The 18898-nt window shown below is 48.9% G+C and overlaps 1 protein-coding gene across 1 annotated transcript; it reads left to right on the top strand.

The window, feature by feature from the left end:
- Positions 1-11643: 11643 nt before the first annotated feature.
- LOC116947450 (uncharacterized) lies at positions 11644-16819 on the top strand. The gene is made up of 3 exons (XM_076070586.1): positions 11644-11957; positions 14895-15457; positions 16703-16819. Exons 1-3 carry the CDS (start codon positions 11798-11800, stop codon positions 16817-16819), a joined length of 840 nt encoding a protein of 279 aa, XP_075926701.1. The 5' UTR covers positions 11644-11797.
- Positions 16820-18898: the final 2079 nt, after the last annotated feature.

Raw genomic sequence — 18898 nt, 5'->3', positions numbered from 1 at the left:
CTTGAGGGGATGTTCGAAGTTGTTCTGTTATAACCGCTTCTGCGGATAATTCTCGACCACGGTGTTGTACTACTTTGTATAGTTCAGCTCGTGGCATGGTGACAATAACGCAATCCGAATACAATTACGGGAACAACAAAACAAAAACAAGAAAATAACATATTCTATGAGTCTTTCGGTAAAGCCACGTCGATAGAAAAATAGTAAAAATGTCTTCAGGTGAAGACGATTGCTCATCACCCCCCGCCAAATTTAAAATACATAAGCACCTACTTTTAATTAACAGCAGAGAATATGCAACAGTCTGCAAGTCCCACATATCAAACATCCAATCGCTATGACCAATGTCATTTGCAATCGTTTGATGATCCTATTGCCATGACACCCGACCTCAACAGATCTCAAAAGCCAAGATGGTTCCAGCCTGTATCGTGCGTGTATATATGGGTGACCGCCATGCGCACGGCAGGCGCTTTAGGCTGCTATGTTGTCAGCAGAGAGTAGTACAGCAAAATCTATAGGTGTGCTGTAGAGTACAGAGCTATGCTACGACGTCTCTGTGTATGTGTGTTGAATTTCTTTCGCACCGTATGTAGGCAATCCCTGCCTCTTCGCTCCCCGCCTTTAACACCCGCACGGACCAGCGTGGTGACACGTGGAAAAATAACCCCCACGACCCCTATCGCGTGAAAAGGCCCTCATCCAGCAGTAGATTTACGCACGCATATTTCCATTGGGCTGGCCACAAATAAATTCGGGGTTTCCCTCCATATTTAGAATCAACATGCGTTTAGAGCATTTGGCTGCTATACATTTCCACACGATAAGCCACTTCTTTGAGCTATCATTTGTGATAGCCAAGTCGCTTATGAGAAAAAGAGCAATGGTTCTTACTTGGTAAAATCATTTTGATTTAAAGCTTTCGTGACTGCAGTGATTCACATTCTTGGTTCTCTCGGTAAAGTCACGTAGAAGGGAAACAATAATATAATAAAAATATAAAACAATAAAATTCTCACGACGTTTCGACTGCAACACAAGCAATCATCATCAGGTGTGAAAGCCACAGCAAGAAAATTTGAACATAGATGGACTCGTCCATCTGAACAAACTGTCAAATCTCTCTCCGTGGTGCGCACGTTAAAAATAACCGCCACTTTTTTTTCAAATTTTCTTGTTGTGGTTTTCTCACCTGATGATGATTGCTTGTGTTGCAGTCGAAACGTCGTGAGAATTTTATTGTTTTATATTTTTATTATTTTATTTTTTCCTTTCTACGTGACTTTACCGAAAGAACCAAGAATATGGTAAAATCATTTTTTTAAAAATTAAATAACTGCCACTGTGGAAACAACTGCCCGGCACTCTCAGCTGAAATGTGACATTGGCATTCAGGCAATCGTGAGCCGACACGGCCGAGAGCAAGGGATCATTTACCCATTTCGTAGTAAATTATACTATCCGACACAGCGTGTCACTCAATCTCGGCGGTAAATAGAGCCCTCTGCGACCTCCAATTGTTAAACACGGAAGTTATTCTCTTGACATATGGGCACGCTAAAAACAAATACCACCCCCACCGTGTGAATATGAAACGTGTGACCCCCTTGGACAGGTGACATATGCCCGTACATTCGAGTCACTTATGCAGAGGACTTAAACATTTATTCTTGGTTGTCTCTTCTATTCTTGACGGCAAAAGATGTGTTCAGGGTGGCAGAAGATGTGTTCAGGAGCTAGTAGCCAATGTCGAGGTCAGCAAGGCACGACAAGAGGCCTTCAGGGGAGAGTTCGTGTGGTTTTGCTGTTCCTCTGTTGAAGGAGCGCACCTCCGATGAGCACGGTTGGCTACGCACGGTGCGAAAGAAGTCCAACGTACATACAAACTACGGTGGTTTATAAGGTCCACAGTTTTGGCTGCACGGCCACAGTCGCACCAGAGTGGCTTGTCTTTAATGTTCCATTCAAGGAGGAGATGTGTGCATCGGCACGTTGATCTTGTGATGTCAACTGCAAGGAGGTATACACTTTTATTTTTGCAAACCAAGGCCTCAATCAATTTCACGTCACCATCAACTGCAGGGGGCGATCTCCCTTCTGGGATCGCGCTGCTGCTGCTGCTGTCACCATATCCTAGAATCTCACCCAGATCAAAGAAGAACGCTGCTGTGCGAAGAGAGTGGAACAACGCCGCATGTCCAGAATGAACACATCATTCGAGACCCAAACGTCGCACCTTCTGGCTTTATGTTCATTAAAATAAATTTTGGAAATGTATTGTATTTGGTGAAGTTAGTTAACAGCCCTTTGTCAATCCGCTGCTGGACGAAGGATTCCACCCCCCACCCCAAGCCGTGTCAGTCATGGGAGTTGTTTCACCACACTTCACCACGCCTACCCTCGGGGGAAATCCGTGAATATTCGCTACGTATGGCGCGAAATAAATTCATCATACACACTATCAGTGCCATCTCTTAATCCCACGGATGCCATCAATTACTCAACCTTCGCCGTCAATTACTAAAAAAGCCGAACAAGGGAGGCCGCGCGTGTGGTTTGCATCGCAGTTCGCTTCTCGCGGCGGCGGCGGCGCCACTCCCCCCGCACCGATGCCAACGACGGCGCCGCTCTCAGCCACGAGCGAGAAGCCCTCGCGCGGACTCTGCGCTTGTCCGTCGCACCGTGCGCAAGTCCGCCGCAGGAGAGGCGTATATATTTATATATATTTTAAAAATCATACTTTTAGCATCGTGCATATTTTGGCGGAGAGCCGTGGGAGGTGGCGGAGAGATGGATGGATGGATGTTGAATTGAAGGATGGATGGATGTTGAATTGAAGGATGGATGGATGTTGGATTGAAGGATGGATGGATGTTGGATTGAAGGATGGATGGATTGAAGGATGGATGTTGAATTGAAGGATGGATGGATGTTGGATTGCAGGATGGATGTTGAATTGAAGGATGGATGTTGAATTGAAGGATGGATAGATGTTGGATTGATGGATGGATGTTGGATTGAAGGATGGATGGACGGATGGCCCTGTGGGGGTGTGACGCAATGTGAAGCACGTCACAATGCCCACGTTAGAGCTGCGTGCTACGAATTGTTTGCGCGGAGCATCCCCAGCTGTTGGCAAATGTCCAGGGATTATTAAACAGTCAAATAACAATGCAGAATATTTAACGGGTGACTGGTAAAATATATATATATATCTCTACCTCCAACTCAGTAGCATAATTATCATCGGACATGATCTATCGACTGCAAGTCTCACGATACATAATTATCATCAGACATGATCTATCGACTGCAAGTCTCACGATATATAATAATTATCATCAGACATGATCTATGGACTGCAAGTCTCACGATGCATCTACAACTCCTGGACTTGATGGCTTGTTCCCCTCTCTTCAGCTGCAACTTCCCAACCACCACAGCGACATGTCCTGTCCCGGGTAACGCATACTTTTGTTATGCACGTCGCTGTAGCAAATGTAACGTATTAGTAATTTGCAGCGTCCATTGAAAAGCATGTGATGTAATTTATAAAGGTAGATCATTTATCTGCCACCGTGTGATTGTGTGCACTTTTTTCAAGATGTATTTACAGTACAGTACTTTATTTAAATGTTACACTTGTTGTAGAGTGTGTGTATGGCCTGACACGCTACCTTGTGTGCTAATTAAAGCTTCGTTCCACGCAACTCCTGAAATCCGCGATTGATGTGTATTGTTGTACTGTACTCTGCTCGAGCATCTACGCTTCCCCGCCTTTACAAATCCGCAATGACCAGCGTGGTAAAGTAGAAACACACACACACGTCTACTATTCGTGGTGAGCCATGTAGAGATACCCCCCTGATTTCTAATAACCCTCATTCGTCCCAGAACTTTGTCCAATATACACCAGGTATGTTGGACAATGCGTGTCGGTGCAGAGTTACAATGTTTGATAAGTGCACTGAGATTTGTGGAAGATACGTAGACTACTTAGGAATACATAAAAAATCTCTTCTGTAATGTATCCCCTTAATTATCTTATAGGGGTATTCAAAACAAGATCGCCTTTTATTACTGTCTTCAGAATCATCACAATGATTTAATTTGTAGGTAAATCCTCTGACATCCCGGTAAATGAGATGCGTAATCGCATTTGATCTCGTGAATCCATGTGGCGTAATTGTGATGAAAGCAAACACGCAGCCCACGATGACATTCAACACGCAGCCACGCGGAGCGGGATTCAATTCCCCTTGTTGCCCACGTGTGGTATTTATCGCATTTCGTTGCATAAAAAGCGACTTCTAGGTGCTAATTTTACTCGTAAGATGTAAACTATAGATGAAGCATGGCTGGCTAAGAGTGGCGGTTGTCTTCGTTGGTTCTTTCGGTAAAGTCACGTAGAATGAGAATAAAACAACAAAATAAGACAATACAATTCTCACGACGTTTCGGCCACAACACAAGTAGCCTTCATCAGGTGAAAGAACAGAACTGTCGGGACGACAGTGGCGGTTGTATTTATAAGTCGCGTCCGTCTTAACTTGGCTTAAGGCAACGCGCAAAAACAAAAGACAAGACGTCCCCGTACGATTATCACGTTCCGCATTCCTGCCAATCTCACAAACAGATGGAGAGCGATGAGGAAGCCTCTTCAGTGGCTTCCTTCGTGCAAGGAGCTTGAATCGAACAGTTGACGTCAATGTCCACGCTTGTACACAAATGTGTGCACGTTCTTTGGCACTTATCGTGACGGGTAGCGCAAGATCCGACCGTGCCCGTCCAGTGCTCGCCGAGCCTCATTGGCTACCGGAGGAGGGACACGTTGGAAGGTCGCGTATACATCACGCACAAAGTGCTCGTCACAAATGAACCACAATACCATCACGCCAACTCCGGTGGTCATCCTCGCAACAGCCGCTTCTGGTTGACCATCAAACAAAGACGGTCACCGCATTGCGCGCTTTCAGATGCGCTTCTGCGGCCGTCTGGAACGCTCTTCCTTCCAATATTAGGAAACCACTGAAGCGATGCACTTTTAAATAATAAAGTCGATTGGAAACTCATTTATTTAGAACCGATTTTTGTATTTAGTTTGTTGTCCTCCCCCCGCACCTTCGATTAGCTACGTACGGTGCGAAAGAAATTAAACACACACACACGCGCACACACCTGGAGGTGCATCCTGACACCCGAGCCCAGCGCTTCCTTGAGGCTGAGTCGACCTAGGGGAGGCCCAGTGCCAATTAACATAATCGTCACTGGTACCGGTGTTGGTCGTGAGCGGCTATCGAACTCGGGTCGCCGGGTTTGTAGCGCGCTGACCGTTCCACTACCGCTCCAAAGACAAAGATCACCCGTGTAGCCTTCACAGACTGTTGAGGCAAGTGTTGTTAGCGAGCACCTATAAAGGCCGGAACGGTACACGAGGGGGTGGTTGGCCAGCACCACGCCCGACCGCCTTTGTCCCTTCAGTAACGATGTTTACACACCGCACCAGGTACTCATTTGAGGCTGAGTCGACCTCGGGGAGGCCCAGGACCGGTTAAAATAATCGTCACTGGTGTTGGCCGTGAGAGGGAATCGAACCCGGGTAGCCGGGTTCATAGCACAGCGTGCTAACCACTACAATACCGCTCCAAACACACAAAAACACACACACACACAAACACACACCTACTGAAAAGAACTAGAAAAAAAACGAAATTGGGGGGAAATAAAAGCACGATACAAAAGAAGGAAATTGAAGACATCATAGCGAGGAAGGAGTCATTCACCAACGGCATCTCAAGGTCACCACTATAGCAGACAGTAGATAGGCCGAAGTAATCCGTGAACCCGTGGCCTCGACCGTCAGTCAAGCAGCACGTGGAGCTCTGGTCGACTGATGGTGCACCGTCTGTCGTGACGTTCGTTGCTGGCCGCTTGGCATGTCGGGCCTTTGGGCTCCTGTGCTCAGCCAACCGTGCATGATTTAAAACTAAAGTCTAGCACGTGCCATGCTGGACGCGTTCGTGCGCGCTCTGATTTTGAAACATTGTTTTCCAACAAGTATTCGTTCTAACAAAAAATTATGTTAAAAAAACCTAATTCGTTTATTTAAAAGCTCCAAAAAATATGTTAACCCATCCCCCACCTACCCCCACCCAACAGCCTGCATGTCTCTATGTGGGATTGTTGTGTGTAAGTGTGCGTGTGCGTGCGTGTGGGGAGCGGTAGTGTAGCGGTTAGCGCGCTGCGCTACTAAACTATCGACCCGGGTTCAATTCCCACTCACGGCCAACACCAGTGACGATTTTTTGAACCGGTCCTGGGCCTCCCTTAGGTCGACTCAGCCTAAAACGAGTACCTGATGCAGTGTGTAAACATCACCCCCTCGTGTGACGTGCCGGCCTTCATAGGTGCTCGCTAACAGCACTTGCCCCTACAGTCTGTTCAGGCTATACTGGGGGATCTTTGTCTCGTGCGTACAACAAATTAGAAAGAGGGTGCAAGTTGTTCTATATTGCTGGCCATCGAACAAAGACGGCGGTCACCGCATCGCGCGCTTTCAGATGCACTACTGCGGCCGTCTGGAACGCTCTTCCTTCCGATATTAGGAAGCAACTGGAGCTGTGCACTTTTAAATCATCTAGATTGACAAACTCATTTCTTTAGAACTGCTTTTTGCGCAAAGTTTGTCGTCCTCCCCCCACGCACCTCCGATTAGCGCGGTTGGCTACGTACGATGCGAAAGAAGTTCAACGTACCTCCAGTACGTACATGGGACGTTGACTTCTGCACACGGCAGTCTTGAGGTTTGCACGGCTGTTGGGGTGACCCTCTGCGCACAATAAAATATTGCAAAACGGAGCAGCGTTTCAACCAACACACCCTACTCTGGCTGTGCCGCGTGTTATTCAGCCTGGTGTCCGACGTTTCACTCCACGTGCTGGGGAAACTTCTTCAGTTCCCGGACAAGCCCCCCCCCCCTCCCCCAGCATACGTGGAGAGGAACGCGGCACACAACGTGCCGAATAATACGCAGTCCAACCCAACATACGCGCGGAGAGCTTACACAGAAACTACCACGGAGACTTATCGAGTGGAATGTCAATGTGCGTTCATAACAGATGCGCCCGGAGGCAATTCACGCGTTAGCCCCAAGGACACTGAAGCAAATAGACATCAATCTCTGGCCATGACCACCATCCGTGCACTCCGACAATTAAAGCTTTCGCTGAGAGCCTGGGATTGACACTCCCCGCCCCTCTTCCCCCCACAGGCAGTGTCACCATGCGTAAGGGCCCTCGAAGAGCCTTTGAATGGACTCGCTTATTTATACCACCGCGCGGACGCTCATGGAGAAATATTGAAGTCGAGAGGCTCAAGATCTTCTTCAATTACTCACGAGGACCGTTACTTGTGGGTTTTTTTTTTCACGAGAACAAGCGCACTGGGACACGCACACACGCACGAGGCGATGGCTGTCCAATAATGAAAACGATATTTATACAAGTACGAAGCTGGTTCAATGTACGGTTAATCGTTACGTCGAGTCGCAATTTAACAGCCGCGCTGTTAACCAACGACTGAACGAAGCCTTCCCCACGCCGCTTCGGTTTTGAGGGTTGTTTGTTGACCATTGCCTCGGCGTGCTGATCGGTGCGGGTTGGTCAGGGGCAGGTCAGGCAGGGCCAGTTCAGATGTCGATTCAACTCAACTATTTTTATTTCACCAGGTAAGTCCCACTGAGCTGTGCAGATCTTCTTCAGAAGCGAGCTGGCCGCAAATGATAGCTCAACGAAGTGGCTCATCGCGTGCAAATGTATAGCAGCCAAATACTCTAAACGCAAGTTGATTGTAAATGTTTGGGGCTAAAACCGAACTACCCGGAGAAAAATCCATGCGATTACGGGGAGAACATTGCCACTGATGTTAGCCGTGGCCGGGGACGGAACGCCGGTTCACAGTACCGTGCGTTACCTTTCCCTCCTCCGATTGGATTACATTCGACCGCTGTAAATCCGAGCCGCGATTGGAAGACAACGGGTGGCGGACAACAATAGGCGACCTCTGAACCTCGTCGCTCGCGCGCACGCACGCGTCTTGAGAACGCCAATCTCGCAAGTCCAGAAGCGCGCGCCCTTGGCAGCGCGCGCCACGTGGGCGGCGCGCGCCCGTCACAAAAATCCGCTCGCTCGCTCGCCCGCCAGCCTTGGGAAGGCTGTAACGAGACACTGGTGGTGTGCTACGTGCGGTTGCGGAGCGAGATATATAAGTGTGTGTCTGTGTGTGTCTGTGTGGAAAGAGGGGGTCCCGGGAGGGCACGGAGGATAAGGACGCTCGGTCGCCAGATGGGAGACGCGGACTGCAGCCTCTAGCTCGCTGAGGTCTCCAAGCCAGGTGAGAATGTACAGACACACACACACTGGTTGGACTGCGTGTGTGTGTGTGGTCCTTTAATGTGGGGAGCGGAAGTTTAGCGGTCAGCGCGCTGCACTCCGAACCCGGCGACCCGAGTTCGATTCCCGCTCACGGCCAACACCAGTGACGATTATCTTAACCGGTCATGGGCCTCCCCTAGGTCAACCCAGCGATGTATAGACATTGCCACCGGGGAGACAAAGGCGTTCGGGCGTGGTGCTGGTGTTGGACCAGGAGACGCCAAGGACAGTGCATATTATCAGAGTTGTCTTTTTTGTTTGCATTTTGACTACTTGTGTTGTGGTTATTGCAAACATGATTCCTTGTATAAAGGTGTCAGTTTTTGTGCCAGATAAAAGGGTAAAAACCTATTACTATATCTTGTTACTGGCAAAATAGGTCTCATAATGTAGTTGAGCTATCGTTTGTGATAGCCAGGCCGCTTTAAAAAAAATGCTATTCAACTCAGTGGGCCTTGGCTGGTAAAATAAAAATAGTAGTAATAGTAGTGATGGGGGTTATTTCACCATACTTCACCACCCTGGTCAGTGCGAGTTGAACTGGGAGGTTACCAAGACCGGTTCAGATATCGCTCGCTGCTGATATTAGCCATGGTCCGGACTCAACCTCAAGTTGCTGGGCTTGCAGCGCAGTGCGTTAAACAATTCGGCCACCGCTACACCCAAGAAGATTAAATAAGATGTATTTATCTTAAAAACAATATAAGCCAAATTACGCTTCGCTCATAAACATTTACGCCCAAGACTGTTACGGTAATTGCTGATATTGAGTTTCTATTCAGGCTGGACGGTGTGGTCAGATTCACACGAGCCACACTTGGCTCCCCAAAGAGTGATATTTACCACAAGGTCCCAGGCTTTCTATTTAGGCTCAGCTGACCTTGGAGAGACCCACGCCAGGTACGGTTACCGCCAGTGCTTAATTTCAGCCTGAAGGGTCTGGAACGCTGTTTCAGGAATTACATTGGCATACTACATCCAGCCTAGCAATGTTACAGACGTTGTGAGAAATTAAACGATGTTTACTGTCAATAACAAGGAATTCAACACTAGTGATTGCGGTCCGCAGTGCAGTTCCCTAACCACAATGCAATTGCCATTATAGCACTCGCCTGGCGATTCGGAAATTTGGTGTCAATTCAGGTCTGTGGTTCAATTCAGCAATCGATGCTTTTTTTTTACATTTCAGTGACTGTTAGCGGCCATAAATTCCAGGGCTAGGTGCACTCTGATGAAGAAGCCGAACGTTCACCGACAGATATTCAGGGAGACGCGGCATTCTGGTGTGAACGGGTTCGTGGGCCTTCATGAGCACGTGGCCTGCAATCATAGACGGAACCTCCATCTGCTCGTGCACTCTTGGTTTAAAATCGTATTCTCTGGATTGTACGATGCAGTCCCTCCCCCCCCCCCGCTCCCTTGTATTTTAAAGCAAATCTTGGGGGGGCTCATATTATAATGTGTCATCCGGTCGGCGCGCACGTGAGACCATGGAGATTCGTATAACTTTACTGACAACCGCTCAAAAGTTTTGGGGTTTGTGTTTTATTTTCCCGAGAGACTTATAATCCGGAGGATACGTTATTCCCGACCAATACCACCAACCCCGCTGCCCATGTTGCTGTGAGCACTGCAGTCAAAGGCTCATCCTCAATGCCAGAAACAGAGAGCCCCCCCAGCTGTAGCGTGCCATCAGTCGATAGGCAGAGACGGTGCCTCAACATTCCTGTGCTGTGTTGTGAGCCCCGAGAGCAAATAGCAGCTTAGGGAGATGGGGTTTCTACCGAGTGCGCGCTCCTCGTACGAGTGCAACGATATTTAATCTCGGGTTCCCAATGGACAATTTGACTCATTGCTTGAGCGGTGAGTGTTGCGTGTTTTATTTATTTTAGACCCATAGCTCAATTCTTAATTATTTTGTTGTGTTGGTTTTTGTGTTACCGCCTTGGCAATGGTGACACAAACAACTGACCTTAACGCATTCATCAATGACACTGACCTCAAGGGGAAAAAAACAAACAGGCGACGTTTCGAGCAATGCCCCTCCTTTAAAGCAGCAGAAGGGCAACTACCAGAAACGTCATTTTATAACATATTTTGGAGTTATATGTATCATTAACTATTACAAAATATGTTGCATTCAGGATTATTGATCTGTATTTCATGTCCAAATACTGCATGATGCTGGTGTGACCCCCTACATCACACTTGTACCACGATTCATCGCTTTTGTGAACCCGGTCTCCCTTGAACACGAAACGTTTCCTGTCAGCCGGCTCCGACCTGGTCTCAGAACATTTTTATTAATAATGATTACGTGCTTACAGACACAAGACAAAGATCTCCCGTGTAGCCTTAACAGACTGTTGGGGGCAAGTGCCGTTAGCGAGCAGCACCTGTGAAGGCCGGCACGACACACGAGGCGGTATGTGAACAGCACCACGCCCGGTCGCCTTTGTCTCCCCCCCCCCCAACGTTGATGTTTACCCACTTGCACCAGGTATTAATTTAAGGCTGAATCGACCTTAAGGACGCCCAGAACCGCTTCACACATCCGTCGCCGATGTCAGCCACGCAAGTCCGTAGCCATGGAGTCAACATTGGGGGGGACCAAATCTTCCAGGGGGTCTGGGCCCCCCCCCCCAGAAAAAATATAAATTTGAAAACTAATTACGGGCCTAAAATGTTAAAAAATTCACTAACACATGGGATGGAATTTTTATTTATTTTTTACAATAATGTCTAATATTGTATTACATTGCTCTGTTTTTTTTCTTTTTTACTTTTCTTGTTTCATTGTATGTAATTGCAAAGATTAGGGATTAATAAAGTACAACCATAACCACAAATCTATTTCGATTTAAAGCTTTCGTGACTGCAAGGATTCATCTTCTTTGTTTTTTTCGGTAAAGTCACGTAGAATGAGAATACAATAATAAATTGATAAAATAAAATAACACAATAAAATTATCACGACGTTTCGGCCACAACACAAGCGGCCTTCATCAGGTGAAGCGCTGTCTTCCAGACAGTCTCGTCCCTTCACCTGATGAAGGCCGCTTGTGTTGTGGCCGAAACGTCGTGAGAATTTTATTGCGTTATTTTATTTTATCAATTTATTATTTTATTCTCATTCTACGTTTTTATAGCGATTTATTGGGGGGGGGACATTTTGAGCGTTGGGGGGGGGATGAGTTCCCCCCCCCCCCCCAATATATTATAATTACGGCCTTGCAACCACGAGCAGGAATCGAATCGAAGTCGGTTCGCCGGGTTCGTACCCACGAGTATCGCGCTAATCGCTGCGCCACCGCTCCCCCGCACGTTTACGCGCGCACACGCAGGGGAGGAGAGGGAGGTCGGGCATGGCGGGGCCGCAGCAGCAGCAGCAACAGCCGTGGGCGTCGTCGGCTCCCGGCAAGGGCGGCTCGGGCGGGGGTCCGGTGCTGCGCGCCGTGGAGTCCATCAGCGACCTCTACCGGACGCCCTCCTTCTTCTTACAGCGAGCCAAGGCGGCACGCGCGCGTAAGCACGAAAAATCCACGGGACCACGGCGACAGAGACACCACAAACTCCAAAAAAACACAGCAGGCGTCAGGGTGGGGGTCGAACCCACGACGTCCTGTATACCAGGCGAGGTAGTTAACATCTCCTAGCCACCGTGGCACTCCCGGTATTTGTTATCTCACAAGGATTCTATGAATGGGAAGAGGGAGCCCCGCAAAGCGTTTCTGCTCGGAGCTGTCGACGGGCGAGCGCCATCACTGGACTGCAATTTTCAGACGTGGTTAAATTTGGACTTGAAACTTTCGTGACTGCAGGAATTAATATTCTTCGGTTCTTTCGGTAAAGTCACGTAGATAGAACATAAAATTAAAAAAAATAAAACAAAAAAACTAACGACGTTTCGATCGCAACGCAAGCAGTCGTAATCAGGTGACCGCTTTGCGTTGCGATCGAAACGTCGTGAATTTTATTTCTATCCACGTGACTTCACCGAAAGAACCAACGAAGATGGAGCGTGGTGTTTCGGATCTGGGAGAGGTGCAATCGGGGAAGTGTTTGTGGACTGGCACCGAGATATCTACGAGGTACAGCAGAAGGAAGGCAGCGCCGCGAAACGTCGTACGTCCGCAGAGACCTCTTGAGACTTGACACAATACCATCAGCTACGAACACCGCCTTATGACGGACACATTTAACGCGGCAGGCCTGGCGGTCCTTAAGAGCGGCGGGGGAGATGAGGGCGGGAAGATTGACCGAGTTTAATCTCCGAGCCCCCGCTCTGCTCTGAGTGAGAGTTATTGCCCATTATTATTGGATTCCATCGACTATCTTCTACGTTGACGGGGTTCTTCTACTCCGGTCTGTGTGCGCGTGGCTTTTCCGTAATTCCATTGAGCGGTGTTGTCTTAAATTCGTTGATTGTGTTTTGTTTGTTGCGCCTCTCTAACATTCTCGCCTCCCTCTCAGTGCTTTGTATTTCTCATCGGCATTGGTGACGCGACCTTAAGGTGCTGCTGCTGAATCTGAGCGCCCGAAAGATGCAAATGCTTACCCGATAATTACGTTACACGACAGTGCTACTAATAATAATGGTGACCCGCGGACCAAATCGCCTGCAGCGTGCCGTTTAATCGTCAGATCTCAGAAGCTAAGCAGGTTTGAGCATGGATCGTGGAGAGTGGCAGAAGAAACTGCAGCAATCACATTGCTGCATTCTCTGCGCGCATTACTTAAACAAACATGCGCTTACCAGCGTGGTGAAGTATGGTCAAATAGCCCCTATGAACCCACAGTGTGGAGAGGCCCTCATCCAGCAGCGGATTGACAAAAAATGTTGTAAATGTTCTTGCGTGCCACTGTCAATTTGCATCATCGTCATCACCGGCCATGCTATATCCACTGCTGGATGAAGACCTCCCCAAGCCATGACCTACCCCCATGCTCTCACAATGCAACACAGGAATCCCACTCCTGCATACGAGTATCTCATCGCTCCATCTCCGCTGTGGCTGTTATACCCTTTATCATGTTTCTTTGTTGAATATATATTAATTCCTGGCTTTACTCGAAAGTAGAGGCATATGGGTTAATAATTGAATGTAGCCAGTGGCCAATTCCGGATTGCTTTCGCGAGGCAGAAGGGATGCGCTGAGGGTGGAATATTTCAGAGCACAGATCCTCACGGATTCGACTTTTCACAGTTTCCAGTCTGTTTCATTCAAGACGAAATTTAAAAAAATCCGTGCAAATGAGAAAATAAAGGGGCGATTTACTTTGCTGATTATTTTTTTATATAAAACTGAACGCTGCCGGCAGCAACCAAAATAAACGTTCACATTGAATCCTGCGGCAAGAGTAAAGCGGTACAGGGGTGGCAAAGGTAGTCAAGGATAACGTTTTTCGTTATTACAAAACGACACACACTAACTTCACACGGGGGGGGGGGGAGCACGTCAAGACGCACGTTTGGCTTAACTCCACGTGACGCGAGTATCAGAAGGACCAAACGGGAACTTTCTAAACCCTGGTGGATGGTCATTTACAGCCTCAAACACCTGTAAATCCACAGATGCATGAAGGGCCCCTCACGCCGTGTCGGTCGTCAGTGGGAGGGGGTGGGGCTGTTTGCCCATACTTTACCACGCTGGTCAGGACGAGCTCGTAACGATGAAAACCAAGGAAGAAAAATCATGCATACGCTTGGAATGTGTAGCTCTTTCCAATGTGCGATTGTCCTCCTCGAAAGTACGTAATTCGCTTAACGCGTAGGCTTTCGCGACCAATTTTATTCTTAATAAAAGTTTTTTTTTACTAGATCGCGTAAGTATAAATGTGTCGTAACCCTCCACCACCCGACACAGCCAGTAAGGTTTCGTCACGTAAACAAAAACGCTCCACTTAGTTTACTACTTCAGCCCACCGGTGTGTTGGAGAGGCAATTGTAAATGTTGTGGATTTCATCTCCAGCACACCGGTGGGCCGAAGTAGTAAACTAATTGCCCATCGAAGATGCACGACGAGACGACGTGGCAGCTAATGGCAACATGGGCAAGGCGAGACCTGCATGGCATGCGGCGTCATCGCCTTAACCAGATAACCACACACATTTAGCGCTGGTTTTTATCGGCACATTTTTTTGTGCCAACCCTGTGATCAAGACGACCAGGGTTTCTTAGGGGTAACTACCGAACAGCAACGCATCTTTACGCACGATGACATCGATTTTATATTCGATTATCATTATGACACTTAACCAGCACCAAACGTTGAGAGAGGAGACGGACTGAGCGTTTGACCCGAGTCGGGGTTCGTTCGTCAAAACAAAAAACGGTGGTAAATTTCTTAATTCCGTCAACTGCATTTCCCCGTGCGCGCTCATCAAACCCCAACTCAAATGTGGGTAAAGTGACGACCGAGACACCCTCTCGCGTCGTGTTGTGATTGCTTGCACTGCAGGCGGGAACAGCATCGCCGATGCCACCGTCGGCACCGACTCCTCCACGGCGAAACCTCCGCCTAGAGTGGGGGGCTCCGCGCAGTGGACGGCGGCGGCCCCCCTCTTCAACGACGATGACGACTGGGACCCAGCGTGGAAGGAACTTCCGCTTCCACCACTCACGCCGCCACCGCCGTCGCAACCGCCGCGTTCCCTCGAGGAATCCGGCTCTGTCCAGCGCCCAGCCTCGTGCTGCCCCTGCAGCCTCAGGCTTCTCGTCCACCTGCTGCTCTTGGTGTCTCTCCTGAGCCTCGGCGTGGCTGCGTGCGCCCTCTACTGGGCTGGTAAGGAGGAGCCGCTGCCTCCATCCCACTCGCCGCTCGTCTCTCGCTGCCGCCACACGCCTCCTGCGGATTGTTTGGTGACGCTGCTGTTGCTGCTTCATCTTCTTCTACTGCTTCGTCTCCTGCTGCTGCTTCTTCTGTTGCTGCTTCTTCTGTTACTGCTTCTTTTACTGCTGCCTTGGCAGTGGTGCACTATCACAATTAACAACAAACTCAACACACACTCTTCAAATAACACCGTGGCCTTAAAAGAAGAATATATAATAGGCTACGTTTCGGCCGATGGCCCTTTTTAATGGCACACAAATGTGCTATTGACGATGTATGTACAGTACATAAACGTGCCATGAAGAAGGCCCATTGCCTGGAACGTCGCCTATGATATCCTTTTGATTGTAAGACCACTGTGTTTGAGGAATGTGTTAAGTTTGCTCCTCGTTATGCAGGATGTTTGATGCATCATCTATAGATATCCACAGTAAAATAACAGGGATTCGTTGTAGAATAAAACAGCATTTTGTGTTTCAAAGCCTCTGCATGCCTCCCACTAACAGTGGCGGTGCGAGCCCATCGGAGACCCTAAGCATAACATAGTTTGGCCGCATCAAATAACTACACACCTTTCGTGTTGCCCAAGCTACGTAGCTCAATTATAATAGCTATGTGAAACGATGAATGTCAGACTTGTTACAATGAGTTTAATTGTGTTATTAGGGTTATAGTATTTAGTTTTATTGTTTTTATAAGGATCTCGGTATGATTGTGTATACTGCTATTTTATCACGAATCTGAGGTCCCTTTGGCTATTTGGGACCCGATGCCATTGCTTGGGTTTGCTTTATGCCTGGCTCTGCCACTGCTCACCCATCTCAATAATGCACAGGACACGTATTCAATCTTGAAACACACTCCTGTCATGCACTCCGTCCAACAAAGCAGTATTGATGTTGCTAGTGCCACCCAGAGAGAGACATTCCAGGAGCTGGAAACATAAACGTACAGTACAACAATTGATATTCCTGCACTGCCTCTCTGTAGTCCACGCCGTAGCTAGCACCCCGCCGCAGCCTATAACACCTGTTATGCATGGTGGCCACACATCCCAGGTTCTGTGCAATTTAGATTGCCTCTTAGCTCTGCTAAATAAAAGAAAAAATCGTTATCACGAAAAGAAATGTGATATATTGTTTTACTAACTTTTGCTCCAAATTAGACATGAGTACGTGATATGCAATCAATCTGTACACTTTAGCAAGCCATGTGTGTGTGTTTTTATATAGCATGGCGCGTTCGTGCCAAAGCTGGCTGTTTTGAATAACACTACAGTAGTAGACTTATTTATACCATAGCTTATGAAAGCTGAATGAAGTTCACAGTTCATCTTGAGAACAACTTCTACCTGTGTCGCTTCTGCTGCTGCTGCTGCTGTGGCCACTGCAGTGATGGCCCACAATGAGACTCGGGGCCTACGTGGGACCATGGAGGCGCGGGCGATGGAGGCGGAGCGGCTGGGGGCCCAGGACCCCTCCTACGCCGCCGAAGGCCTCCACCTCCCGGGCCATCCGCGTGGCCTCCGGGCCCCGGCCGGCGGCGTCTGGTGACCACCCCACGGTGGCCGCCCGGTGTCCGTCCGTCGTCATCACCCGCCGGGATCGCCACGACGCAGGGCAACGTGCAATGCGACGTAGATTCGTGGTAGCGTCTACGGCAAGCGTTCATCATTGCGTGGCCCGTCGGCCACTGGCGGCCCCTGATGGCCTTCAGTGCGGCCCCTGACACGCGCCCCCCCCCCCCCGACAATACACAAAGAGTGAAAATAACACCCATCATCATCGTCGTGCCGCTGTCAAACCCAACATTGGTGTCAAACGTGTGGCGGACCTCACACTGACGATGTCTTATCGGCGAAAGTCGCCCCCCTCTGAAAGTCAGTGAAAAACACTGGACTAAGATGCTACCCCCCCCCCCCCCACCCCACCTCAACGAAGCCGTCTACGAGCAGTGGAGGGTTCATTTTGTATAGGCGGCAACAAGCACCTCCCGCGCTATCTGTGCTTCTGGAAATAAACTACACGTACGAATATTGAACCTCTTTCGCATCGTACGTAGCCAACCGTGCTCATCGGAAGTGCTGGGGAAGGACAACTAAAACACAAAAAGCAACTCTGATTAAGTAATTTTTCGATCTCGATTTAAAAGTGCATCGCTCCAGTGGCTTCCTAATATCGGAAGGAAAAGCGTTCCAGACGGCCGCAGAAGCGCACCTGAAAACGCGCGATGCGGTGACCGCCGTCATTGTTCAACCGTTAGCCAAAAGCGGCTGCCGCGAGGATGACCGGAGTTTGCGTGGTGGTGGTGGTTTATGCTGCTTGACGAGATCAGCAGCTGCAAAGGATTACCCGCTACTGGCCACTCAGGAGCTTGAAGCTGGACCGAGGCTCTAGCAAAGCCTAGAATATCCAGCACCCCGGAAACAGGGCTGCCACAAGTGAGGTACAGCAATCCTGGGCCATGCAGTGGGAAGGAGAATGTCTCGCAATACCGTAAGAGGGGAGTGCTACGTGTGAATGCATCGTCTCGAGTAGTGTATTATTATTGTTGCGTAACTGACAAAAACGGAACTCTGAAATGTTCTCGCAGATTTCAAAGGACAGCTCAAAGAGATGACGATCCTGGGAAAACCAGGACAGGTCACAACCTGTATGACAAAGGCAGCACCTGTGCACTCGTCAGGAGCCCCCAGATTGTTTATACATTCGGGCCCAGGTTGCCCTCCTGCTGGGGTTGAGCAGTCCAACAGTGGATAGACGCTGTGCTTTTATACCAGAGCTTTGGGTGAATAATATTTCACACCGGTGTATGTTAAACCTGCTCCCGACACATTTACCACAAACGTGGGCATTGAAAAATAAAAAGTGAAAGAGTGCACAAATAATCGTGGAGGGGTGGATGCTTTGAATGACACTCAGAGACAGAAGGAATAACACCTGGATCAGAGAAGACACGCGTGCCAAAGACATCAACGTAACGGTTTAGAAGACGTGATTGGGCTTAGGCAGCACATGTGTTCCTTGGTTGTGACGATGGCCAGGTGTTCGAGACTAGCCATGGAGTGGCAGCTAAGGGGAGGATGCCCACCGCAGAGATGAAGCGACGAGATTAACATCTGACAGTGGCATTGGTTCGCGTAAGCCTGACTCTGCTGATGAGATGATGTACGTTCGAAGCCGGTCCCAGAGTGCTGCTTGTGTAAAGACGACTTTACACACTTCTCCCCGTGCATCTGCCTTATATACGGAGCGAGACCACGCCCCCATTCCCGAACCTTCTCGCTGACTCTGGATGCTCGCTCCATCGGCAGACTACACCGCCCTCTTCCGTCACCATACCACGCTCCTTTCTCGATCATTCCCGTAGCCACCAGTCCCTTCGTACTCACAGCTGACTCCCCTGTCATTACCTCCCGTGGCCACTAGTCCATTCGCACTGTAGGCTGACTCCCCTGTCATTACCTCCCGTGGCCACTAGTCCACTCGCACTGCAGGCTGACTTCCCTGTCATTACCTCCCATGGCCACCAGTCCATTCGCACTGTAGGCTGACTCCCCTGTCATTACCTCCCATGGCCACCAGTCCATTCGCACTGTAGGCTGACTCCCCTGTCATTACCTCCCGTGGCCA

The sequence above is a fragment of the Petromyzon marinus genome, chromosome 30, assembly GCF_048934315.1.
Source record: "Petromyzon marinus isolate PM22_M1 ecotype Great Lakes invasive population chromosome 30, UKy_Petmar_22M1.pri1.0, whole genome shotgun sequence".
In the NCBI taxonomy this organism is placed as follows: domain Eukaryota; kingdom Metazoa; phylum Chordata; class Hyperoartia; order Petromyzontiformes; family Petromyzontidae; genus Petromyzon; species Petromyzon marinus.
The sequence above is the reverse complement of the archived record's forward strand: the minus strand, read 5'-3'. Positions and strand labels throughout refer to the sequence as shown.